Here is a 12,111-nt window from a genome sequence, read left to right as displayed (position 1 = left end):
GGTTAAAAACAGGCCTTAGGTCCCAAAGCGCCATGGAGGGCAGAATGTGGCTCATCCCCAAAATAACTTGTTTTTTTACTCACTTGAAATTAAGGGGTATCGCAGCTGTTGCCCTGTACCAACACGCTCACCATGGGTCATAACAAGAATGAGTATCATGGGAATTTGTATAATTCTCAACAGTAAATATAAAAATAAACCTAAAGAATCCATGGGAGCAGGCTGTGCAGTCAAAACAAAACTCAGAATACCTCTGATATTAACTTGATGTCAGCGCTTTCATTATGACTGTCATGTTTGTCTTGTGATGCATCTTTGCCTTACTTGGTTTGACTTGGTTCCCTTTACTCCCACACGTTTCTGTACAATTAAACATGTTGCTCCTCTACTCAGCTCTCCAGATGTCATTCACCCGCTGACACAAAGTATTTCCCCTGTTTTCTAAAGACGACGTTGTGGAGGAACCGCACTTTCTGTCGCTTGCACCCCTCTTTCCTCCTTCTTCTTCCTTCACTCTCACCACTCGTCACGTTCTCCTGCTGCATGCTTTTCCATCCTCCGTCCTCCTGTCTAGCTCTCCCTCACATCATCTCCTCTCACTCTCGCTGAATGATCTCATCCCTCCTATGCCTCTGCATCTATCTTCCCGCGTACGATCGAATTTCTCAGTGGAAGTTACCCGCCAGGTGTGTGGATGTAACAGCACTGATTCTCGCTGGTGTCAACATGAGCTGGCTAGCTGCGTTGCTAAGTGACAGTGTGAAATTGGCTATTTTCTGAATGTACAATGCAAGGAAAATAGCTCTCATTTGAGTGGGTTTCATAATGCATTCTTAGAAATTTCATTTGATTGCAACCACTGTGGGAAACACATTCCTCTGGTGGATTTAAAACCGTAGGCCTTCCTGTAACTGCAACATTACAGCGGACACTGACCTTAGATTGTTTTCTACAGGGCAACACAGCCTGTTAGGAAGTTGGTGAGTAACACCGCTCCGGGGATTCAGAGATGCTCACCCGTCCTTATTGACCTCGGTGGTCTTCCAGGACACATCTTGCTTCAGTGGTATATATATATACACACACACACACACACACACACACACACACACACACACACAGTCAGAAGCTCTCGCTGCAAGGCAGCGCTGGGGCAGCCTGCCGTTACTCCTCAGTATGTAGGCGTGTCTGGAGAGCTGATGAGCCTCAATGGATTTTCTCGAGTGCTGCTCTCCACTGCCAATGAGTCACATAGTGTATCAGGGAATGGGGACAAAATGAATCTTTGGGGATTATTATTCTGATTCATGCACAGCTGTGGTTTAGGCTTAACAGAATCCCTCTTTGGGGTTAGAGTGATGGGCAAATGCAGAGCTGTAGTGTAAAGCAGAAATGTACTATGGTAACATCTATCACTGTACAGTATGCTGATATTGTTCACAACTGAATGGGGGAGACAAAAGCAAGACAAAAGAATGTCCCAGTGTTTAACAAAGAATAAAGTGGGTGGCTCACAGAGATTATATCACAGAAACATACATACACATAAGCTTGAGGAATGGAATATAAAAGCTTGTGGGTGCAGCCACATTCGTAAATTGTGAACCGATGAGAGGCCTCTGTGTGAAAAATGTATTTCCATGATGCGGGGGTTTATTCAGGCAGGCAGCGAGAAACACAAATTTAGAATAGTGCATGTTTCTGTTTGCATACGTGTGTGCACTGCTACTGCCTGCAAGCAGGGAAATAAAGGTTAAATCGAACACTTCTGTCAGTGTTTTAGGTCCAGCTGCATGCATTCCTTTCACCGCCCCGGATTCCCATGTGGAATTGCACAATTCTGCTGTCACACCCCCTGGTAATCTAGGAAGAACAATGAATAATGAACCTCTTCCATCCTTTGCTTTGTAGTGTTTTACGGGGGCACAGTTCTGCAAGACAGGAATTTGTTTGTTACAAGAGGCGTCTCAAAAGCACACAGTTCTGTGCCAGCTTTTAATAAAATCTGTGATCAAAGTCCATTTTTTTCCATACTTGGCAAAAATCTGGAATACAATCCCATAACCTTGCAAAGCTAATAGGCCTATACCTTGCTTTTACATTTCAAACATGCACATAAGCTTTTTTTTCTCAAGGACAAAGATTAGTGATGATTACTGTCATCACACTCTTAGACCCTTTTTTCTTTCTGTCATCATGTGTTTCATGCTCCTACAATATGTTGCATTTTTAATTAATTAATTGTATCCTATCATAAAGCTTGTCTTTTGTTGTTGTGTTTGTTGTCATTTTGCTTACATACCCTGGCAGATGAGGAAACTTGCAGTGCAACAGTTGATATGAGTCACATCAGTAGCACGTGATTTGCTGCTTTTTCATTGTTTAAATAAATAAAGTCTGACAATGGCCGCATACGGTGTTTTCCATTTAGATGACACTATAACGTTGTGAATCCAAATGTATATCAGTACTGAGAAACTGCTGGATGGTGTATATCTGTGTGCTATTGTGAGAGAGGGATCCCCCCCTTGCTTTCCCTTGAATGACATTTCAGGAGGAAACACATTTGTAACACAGCACGTACAGTAGCTATACTCTCACTGCCGCCCTCCCCCCTCCCCATCCAATTTACCAGCGTGCGATGCATTTAGATTGCCGGGGGTGTAGCCACACTACATGGTTCTCACATGACTGCAATACATATTATAACTCAGAGTGGAAGCCAATGGGGTTCCGATGTGGGACTGACGTCAGGGGGGCGGGTCGGTATGCTTATGTATGTGTATGTGAGTGTGCGCGCGTGCATGCATGAGCAGAAGCCCCCCTCTGTCAAGCAGGCTGCTCTCTCGCTCTGTACAGGCGCAGTGTGTGAAGTGTGTGCAGCGCGGCTGGCCTCCCTCCGCACTGAATGGACTAGATTCCCAGCCACGTAAGAAGTACAGCGGCACCACGGGAGAGAGGATGTCCTGCTGAATCAAGGGATAGGCCTGGGAAATTCGGCCGGCCGTCCCTTCCTTCCTTACAGCAGCTTACAGCAGCAGACATACAAAACAGACGACACTTTTCTTCCATTGGACTAGACCAAGAGAACGAGAGAGGACGTCGACTCCCGCACACAAAGAGCTAACGTTACAGCAGTTTTTTTTCTTCCGGATGGGGTTCTCTCCTTCTGTGGTACATGACAATCGCCGTGCATGGATATGATCCTGGGGAACAAGGCCGTGCACTGACCTGATACTCGTTAGCAAAGGAAGCTAACTAGTTAGCTCTGCACCTGCTAGCCATCATAATTTCGGCTATATTTAGCTTGCAGAACTTGCTTTATATATATTTTTTGCTTGTGCATTTTTTCTGTGCCTGCGAACTGTATTTAACAAATTGTTTCCGTTTTATGAAACGTGCCATACCGTTAACCGGCAAGATAAGCTAGCAAACAAGCTGCGGTTTAACTTCACGTTAGCACCGTTCATTCATTGTAAAAGCTGACTTTTGGTAGTCTTTGTTACAGTGTTGTCGTGCCTGCTCGCACTGCTAACGTTATTGAATTGCAGCAGGTCTGTGCAAAGGGTTTGTAGTCGGCTTGGGGCAGTAATTTAGTCATTTTCGCTTGTCCTTATCTTTTGAATGGAAAACAAAGGGAGCAAATGACCAGTTGAACTCTGCAAAAAAAACCACAAAAAAAACATTGTTGTATGAAAAGCAACGAGCCGCTTTGCCTGTTGATAGTCTGCCACATTCTGCAGCAGTAAGGTGCAGTTGAATCAATTATTCTTCTTTTTAATTTTTTTAATTTTTTTTTTTTACTTGAGATTTCCTAAAGTATCGGACGATTTGTGATATTGCACTGAGTTTACAACAAAGTGGTGCCTAATCGAGGACGAGAAGAACGAGGAGGAAGGCCCCCGATTTTGTGGAGTTATCACACTTATTCCTCATGAACATACAGAGGTCAAATCCAATTAACATTTCACGTTATGGGAGATCGCGGCACAAATCGCACGATTTCGAAGAATTATCTTGTTTAAGGACTACAGAGTCGCACCAGAGTTTCAGTCCCAACCTCGGGTCCCCCAGCCCGCCGGAGACCCCGGACTCCTCGCACTGTATCTCCCGCATCGGGGACTACCTTTTGTTGGAGCCACTGGAGGGAGACCACGTTTTCAGAGCCGCCCACCTGCACAGCGGGGAAGAGCTCGTATGTAAGGTTAGTAGGCAATATGGTAGACGTATCCTACCTTTTATGCTCCCAGAATAGTTTCTCTACCTTTTTTTTCGTTTACTTCAACCAGGGGTTAGCAATGTAAAAATAACGTTTACAGAATAAAGTGTTCTCACCGGTTTCTCACCTTTTGCATTCGTTACCATATGAATAATTATGGCTTTAGATTTACAAGTTGTCCCAAATGTAATGAACGTACTATACAGAGCAATATTTAATTGTTTATTAGCTATGACTTGGCTACTGCAGCAAGTCCACACCCCTCAACTGTTCAATAATTGCTTGAATTGTAAATAGAGAGCTGGCAGAGCAGCCCAATGGAAAAAGTGAATGGGGCGAGCTGCGTGGTTAGGATTGCATGATGTAACGTTGACAAAGGAGTGAGTAACCACGCACACACTCCTCTCTGAGCTAGTCTCGCTTACCCCTGGCTTCCTTCTTCCATAGTGCCATGTTGTAATCATACCATTGTTTTATATTCGGTGCATAAGCATAGCCGTACTGCACACACATTAGTGGGATTGTAATCTTTTGAGGACAGCTGTGCTGAGAGAGAAGCACACAGGGCTAGGGAACTTTACAAGTTCAGCCAATTGCTTTGACATTGGCTCCAGCATTCACCCCTCCAACCATAAGAAATAAACCACTTTTCCCTTTAAGGTGGAGGACAACCTCATGGCCTTGCCTCACCACATTTATAGCCCATATTGACATTGGTATATTACAGATTATAAAGGACAGTGGGGTTGTCCCTGAGGTACATTCCACCTTAAGCATGCTTAAGTGGCCTTATAAATTGAGATGATAGTTACATGCACCGTTGGACTCATAAGGCAAGACCTATCCAATAACCCGTACCTTTTGACTCGAGATAATGTTTCGTCATGGCAATAACAAATGAATGGCCTTTGGCACAGCGTGTGAGCGAACTGCCTTTTGACCTCATCTGCTTTTGTGCCGGTTTCAATCCAGCACCAAATCAATCCCCACTTCCAGGAGTGATCATTCCTTCCCAGCTGGAAGCCTAGGTCACAACTTAAGATCTTGAGAGCTGTGGGGTGTATTTGTATTTCCTGCAAGCAGAGGAGCCCTCTCAGCGAACTGGTTGTGCTGAAAGTACATGGGGGGGGGGGTGTTACTATGGAAACAAAAGAGACACTGCAACCCCTGGCTGCAGTACAATACTATTCACTAACATGATGCTTTCACTTTGCCTCTGAGCAACCTTAATCCCTCTGCCAAAAGAGTAAACACAAGTTTTGTGTGACAAGAATGTGGTAAATTGCTCATATTTCACTGAATTAAAGGACAATTTGAAGCTCTTTGAGTTGGATTTAACGGTTTGTCTCCAAAGTGGGAAAGGAGAAAACTTGACACAAAAACAACCACCTAATGAGAAAATTGTCACCCTAGATTAATAAAAAATCTGCTTGGTTAAAAGGTAGAGACTAAATATACATGTTTTCCTGATCTATGATTGCAGGTTTTTGACATTGGCCGATACCAGGAGTCACTGGCGGCCTACTTTGCCCTGGGCCAGCACCAGCATATTAACCAAATCCTGGAGATCTTGCTCGGGGAGACTCGAGCCTATGTGTTCTTTGAGAGAAGCTATGGCGACATGCACTCTTTTGTCCGCACCTGCAAGAAGTTGCGGGAGGACGAAGCTGCCAGACTCTTCCATCAGATAGCCTCGGCTGTGGCACATTGCCACGACAACGGACTGGTCCTCCGTGATCTCAAACTGAGGAAGTTTGTCTTCAAGAATGAGGACCGGTGAGTTCTGCAGAAACCATAGTTTGTGCATCGACTATCGCTGCATTTTCATCTCTGTTTCGTCTTAACGTGTTCTATGTGATGTGTCTGTATAATGTAACAGTGTCAGTATTGTCTGTGTTATGTCTCAGCTTACACAGTGGAGAGTGTCAACTGAGACGATACAAGACTGGCATGCCTCTCCCAGATGTTATTTAGAGAACAGGAAACTTAAGCCCTTTGTGTTTCTCTGAGCTATTTTTGTAGGTTTAGTAGTGGATATGATGCCTGTATACATTATATATGGCATATGGAATCACATTTTGGAAGGGGCATTGCAGTGCAGTTATTCCAACAGGGATGGAAAAGTTACCAGGATTAGCTTTTGCATGACAGATGATCAATGATGGCAAGCTTTTGCCGCTGCTGCACTTCAGTAGTGATCAGCAGGAGAAATCTGCACAACGCTGGTCTACTGACACCTGGTGGCAGCATCTGAAAAATCCAGGCATCTGTTGCCACAGCAACCTGAGAGTAACTTAAAAAAATATATATATATATTAATGAAGATATTTTAGTGGATGTTGATTCAGACTCAAAACATTATATTACCCTTTCTTAGGGAAACCTCTTTACAGCCCGTTCTGATCTCTGCACCTCTGTGCCCTCTATCTGAAAGTGTGACATCATTCTTTGGCACGAACTGTGGAAAAGGGAAGTTGAGCTGTCTCACGTATTCAGTACGGGTCCAATGACCTTGAATGTCACACCAGTATGCTCATGAGCTGGGACCCACACCCCTATTAAATGAGTGATGTCAGGTGAATTTTAAGAGCGATTGTGCAGGGCATAATTAGGTCACATTTACTATATGGCCTGTCAAGAATCCTCTTACATCTTTTCAGTCTTCTGGCTCAGTGTACAGACCCAAGAAAACAAAGCTGTTTTAGAGTCAGAGACACAGAGATCTGGCTCGAACCCCAGTGTTTGACTAAAGGCCATATTGAATGTTTATAAAATGGAAAAAAAAAACTAGACCAGATATAAAATGATATCCAAGCAGGATCCTCAGATTGTGCTAGCTCCCATTTAGAGCATCGGTCAAAGGTTAGTCTCCAAGCAAATCACTATTTACAACAAACCAGTGAGCGTGCCAATTTAAAGGTCTATGCACGTGTCACAGATGGCAACAAAAAAGTATTCTTAAATATATCTTTAGCCAGTGCTTCTTGATTTCCTTTTTCCTAGTTGCTCCATCACACACCCTGGCTCTTTGTCTGGTGCATTTGCACAGCCCCACAAGTGTCTCGTAACATGCACATGGGAAATGTTCTTGCCTGAGCCTCTCAAGATTCTTTAGTGACAAAGGTTCTGAACTATTAGCCATTATTATCAGCACTCAAGGGTTTCATAGCTGCTATTGTGGGATTTGGAGAAGAGTGCAAATAGATGCTAACAAAAAATCCACATTGTCCGGTCCTTGATTCTCTGAGAAACCGTTCAATGCGTGAAACTTAAGAGGATCAGTCACCCGTAATTGTGTTTCTTTTGAATTGTGGAGGTCTTTTGGAAAGCCTATTTGTACGTCAGTGCATTTTGGCTGGGCTTTTATCTAAGTGAAAGGAAATGTCAAACTTAAGCCTTGAGCATTATGTGCTCTATTTCCTCTGATATCCAAAAGCGATGGATCTGAAACACTTAAGATGCCCATCAGAGCAATATACCCCACTTGAGTGTCTTTTGTATTTCATTTTTTGTTAGTTGGCATCCAAAGATCGTAACCGTGATAGCAATTATCACATAACAGCATTCCAATTAACAGATTATGGACCATTTGTCCATAGTTTTGTGAAGTGGCATCCTCGTGTTCAGTGTGCTTTTTGTTTCCCTTGTGTGTCTCCAGAAGCCTCGTGAAGCTGGAGAGCCTCGAGGACACTTATATCCTGGACGGTCATGATGACTCCCTGTCAGACAAACATGGCTGCCCAGCCTATGTCAGTCCTGAGATCCTCAATGCCAATGGCAGCTATTCGGGGAAGGCCGCCGATGTCTGGAGTCTGGGCGTCATGCTTTACACTATCCTCGTGGGGCGCTACCCTTTCCACGACGTTGAGCCCGGCTCTCTGTTCAGCAAAATCCGCAGGGGCCACTTCAACATCCCGGAGACGCTCACACCCAAGGCCAAGTGCCTGATCCGCTCCATCCTCCGCCGGGAACCCGCCGAGCGCCTCACCTCTCGGGAGATTCTGGAGCACCCCTGGTTTGCCTCCTCCGGAGCACTAGGGGGCCCCGCAGCGCACGGCAGAGGAGAAAGAGAGCAGGAGCAGCTGGTGCCTGAGGTGAACATGGAAGAGGAGCTGGAGCAGTTCTTCCGCTGAGCAAACGCCAAGCACAAACGGACGACTCCGCCGCGGTCGGCTCGCCACGCTCACAGGCGGAGCCAAAAACAGTAGTTTAGAGATTAATAGGTGAACATTTGTCACTCATAATAAAGGTGTTTCCATTCTGTTTCCTTTTCCACCATTTCATGGAAAACCTTGAGCCTGGCATGACAAATGGCATCTATACAGTACGTCACCTGGCGATGCACCTCCCGCTCGGGGACATTGCCGCCAGACATGCAAGTTGCAAACAATGTAGCAAATGTTCTTTTTATTTTAATTTTTTGGTATGGTTTAATGTGGCACTAATAAAAGTAGACACATTCACCATTTTTGACACTATGGAAAGCATGAAGGGACATAAGAACACAGGAAACCAAGGAGAATAATTCAAAATGAACTGACAAAAGTGCAACACCACATTTTATTTTTTTGTTTTTACAGATTTTTTTAAGTTTTTTTTTTTTGTTTTTTTGTTTTGTTTTTTGTCATAGCTTTAGGTGGTACCAATTTAAACCACAGACCCAGGGTCAGGAGTCACAACCCCAAGTTATATTGTTTAACATATACCAGGTGAATACCCCTGACCTGGGACCATTGGTTAATAAATGGAGCAGCTTAGGCTGTTTGTTATCATCATCCTCAACGTTGTCTTTGTTTAAGTTTAGTTCTTTCGTATGTCTGTTTGCCATTATTGATAATTGTGACGTAGTCGCTTAACTCCTTGACGGCCTTGTTTTCATTTTGTATGTTTTTGCCACTTCGGTCTCTTAAGCCTTTACCACACTTTCATTCACCACCACACTTTTATTTTTCAGTAACATTACTTTCAGTCATTTATTTGTTTTTTAAGCTATTCCACTCTGTTGTTACTGCTGCTTTTTATATCACTCCCTAAACCTCAATCTTAAAACAGCTTTGTCTCTGTAAGCCTCCAAACATGGCATCATGCACTTGATGTGTTGGGTGAATGGACGATTCCACCTCTTTAAAATTAGCTTCCTATTATTTAAATTCATTCTTCAGTTGTAGGATCGAGAACGTAACATTTATTTAAATTGTAACAGCTATATATATATATATATTATATATAAATAAATATATATATTTAAAATTACATTGCAGGGTTTTTCTTTATTCAGAGATTCCTTTTTCATGTATGATGTAGGCAATATCTTGACACAGGACAGACACAAAGAGGAAAATATCTGTCTGAAGTTTTTGGAATACACTATCTTCTGTGCCAGTATTCCGGTGCCCCGACGGCCCATGCCACCCGGTCTCCCTCATTTCTTTTTCAAAACTTGATATGAGATATTCAGTGATAGTATTGCTATGACATGTCCACTCCAGGACCCCATGTTAGTTTTTCTACTGCCTGCGTAGGTTCTGTGAAATGGTCATGCTCGGAATGGGTACCAGTGGACATGTTTTGTCGTATCTCAATGTTACTTGAATTTGTGTTTTTATCTAGTCATTGGCATGTGCCCCATGAATGCTATAGCCTGCCTAGCAGGGGGGGAGGGTTGAGGGGAGGAGGGTGCTTGTTTTTTAAGAAAAGTTAAAAACATGAAAATTCTCAATTTGCTACTTTTCTGAGTTGCTTTTCAATAATAAAAAAAAACAACCATTGCTTTTATTGTTTTTGTAGACTGAGCTACCTTTTATTTAAGTTGGTGCTGATTTGGTGCTAATGTTTAGTCCTTTTTGTTTCACAGAGGGGGGTGGTGCATGGTGGGATATCTGCCTCAGATGTTCTGATTGTATCGTAACAGATTCTGGTGTTTTGTCCAAATTTATTCAGTAAATAAATTGTGAACTGCTATTTGACTTTGTTGTTCTTTTCCATGATCAGCACGTAGAATTAAAGCTTGTAGACGACACAGCGTGCAGCATTACACCTCGCCTTGCCCTAATAAAAGCTTCACATTTTTAATGACATTGTGCGTTAACAGTGGTCATATGTTCCACATATTTATTGAATTATGAAATGCTAAGGTCAAACATGGTCTCTGACATCTCAATGGAATAATCCTTAAAATACATTATGATAGCTTTTTTTTAAATTAATTTTATACCTGACTAGTAGACAAGAGACTGCTATTCATCCCCAAGCCACATTTAAGTGATTCCAGCTCTGGGATGTGGAGATTTTGCAGTCCATTTCATACATCCATATATAAAAAAACCAAAAACAATTATTTTTCACTTCCAGTACACTCCCAGCCACCGGCAGAACTTGAATGGATTCCAAATAAGCGATGAGAAAAAAAGGCTTTTGCTACATCTGATCCGCTCTGTCAGCTCCATTTCATCTAAGTGATTGCACACGAGGCACTAGGAAAGGGCTCTTTAGACCAATAATTTTTCTCACTCCGCACTCTCGTGAGAGACCCTTAACTACTTTTATTTTTCTGTTCAGTATGACAGCATTGCAGTTCTGCATGGCTAGCTGACATCCCCTGGCTCTGCTGACCACATCCTGTCCTTAAAGCAAGAAAGCACTTCAGATTCCATTTGTTCATACAGTGCTAGGTCACGTGTGTACTGTATGTGGACCAACATCTGTGCACATGTGTGATTGTGTGTGTGCGCCCAGAGCTCTTCCACCTGTCATGTTGATGCAGAGTAATCCTGATTAAGGTTACATCTATCAGATAAGGCAGACAGCTGCTGCCATAGCCCAAATTGTCTATCTCCAAGTTTGAGAAAAGGATAAATCAACATCCTTTGGCACACAATGACAATTTAAAGTCATGTGTCGCCGCTCAACAACACCTGCTGGCACACTGTTTTGACAACCGATGTGTTTCTTGGTTTAGAGGACGAATACAATCCCCGTCTCCTCTTCCAGCTGATTCCTCTGAGCTGACAAAAGATGAGACGCTATTGAAGCCTGAGAATGATTTCACAAGTGAGGTACTGTGACCATGTTTCATACAGCTACATCACAAAAGCCTACCAGTTTCTTTGTGATCAAATATGAAATAGATGGAGCACTGTGGCACAGTGTATTCTAAATTTTATAATCAGAGCACACCTGAAAATGACAACGTGCTATCCTGCAGACAAAGGATGCAAGAACTGTGGCGCTCTGAGAGCTCAATGGACAGGTAGTTGCTTTTATAAACCTGAGCTATAGTGAATGCTAGCCTGACCTCTAGTGGCATGAGTGGTGGAAGTAACATGGGTATAGAAATACCTCTTCTTTTTTTTAAATCAATCAAAGTATATAGTTCTGTAATCAAAACTATATTAAATAAAAGTGCAGAATATTATCTGCAAAAAAGTAACGTATTCATCATGCGAAATCGACTCGTTCAGTGTTATATTACCATTTATATTATTGGATTATTATTACTGATGCAATGAAATGTGGGTATAGTTTTGTAATAATGGATTGTAAGCTGTAACTAATGACTTATTATTGGTTAATGGATAATTTAAAGATGCTTTATAGATCAGTAACAAGCCATTTATAACAACAACTTTAGGGTTGCCAGCTTGTGCGTTGGTGTTTATCCTCCTCCTGCATCACACTTGCTTTGTCTTTTTAACTCAATTGACCCATCTGGAAATGGGTTACAGTGCATCTGAACCAGAATTCATCTAGTAAAAACCACTTAGTAACATCTAAAACTGAACACTTGATTGATATTACTAAGAAACACTTATTAATGACTTGTGTCCATGTATACACAATTTATAATTACATTAATAGCAGCGCGTGTCATAGAACGGGGAGAAAATTGCCGT

The 12,111-nt window shown here is 42.6% G+C and overlaps 1 protein-coding gene across 1 annotated transcript; it reads left to right on the top strand.

Moving 5' to 3' along the window:
- Positions 1-2,809: 2,809 nt before the first annotated feature.
- Positions 2,810-10,180, top strand: trib2 (tribbles pseudokinase 2). Its single transcript, XM_039782279.1, has 3 exons — positions 2,810-4,204; positions 5,703-5,995; positions 7,878-10,180. Exons 1-3 carry the CDS (start codon positions 3,935-3,937, stop codon positions 8,350-8,352), a joined length of 1,038 nt encoding a protein of 345 aa, XP_039638213.1. The 5' UTR covers positions 2,810-3,934; the 3' UTR covers positions 8,353-10,180.
- Positions 10,181-12,111: the final 1,931 nt, after the last annotated feature.

This window comes from Perca fluviatilis, chromosome 18 (genome assembly GCF_010015445.1).
Source record: "Perca fluviatilis chromosome 18, GENO_Pfluv_1.0, whole genome shotgun sequence".
Classification (NCBI taxonomy): Eukaryota; Metazoa; Chordata; class Actinopteri; order Perciformes; family Percidae; genus Perca; species Perca fluviatilis.
This window is presented reverse-complemented; position numbering and strand designations above follow the sequence as displayed.

Coding starts and splice junctions, on each gene's coding strand:
- trib2 (XM_039782279.1), top strand. CDS start 3,935: ATGAACATACAGAGGTCAAATCCAATTAACATTTCACGTTATGGGAGA. Junction 4,205..5,702: donor GGGAAGAGCTCGTATGTAAG/GTTAGTAGGCAA, acceptor CTATGATTGCAG/GTTTTTGACATTGGCCGATA. Junction 5,996..7,877: donor GTCTTCAAGAATGAGGACCG/GTGAGTTCTGCA, acceptor GTGTGTCTCCAG/AAGCCTCGTGAAGCTGGAGA.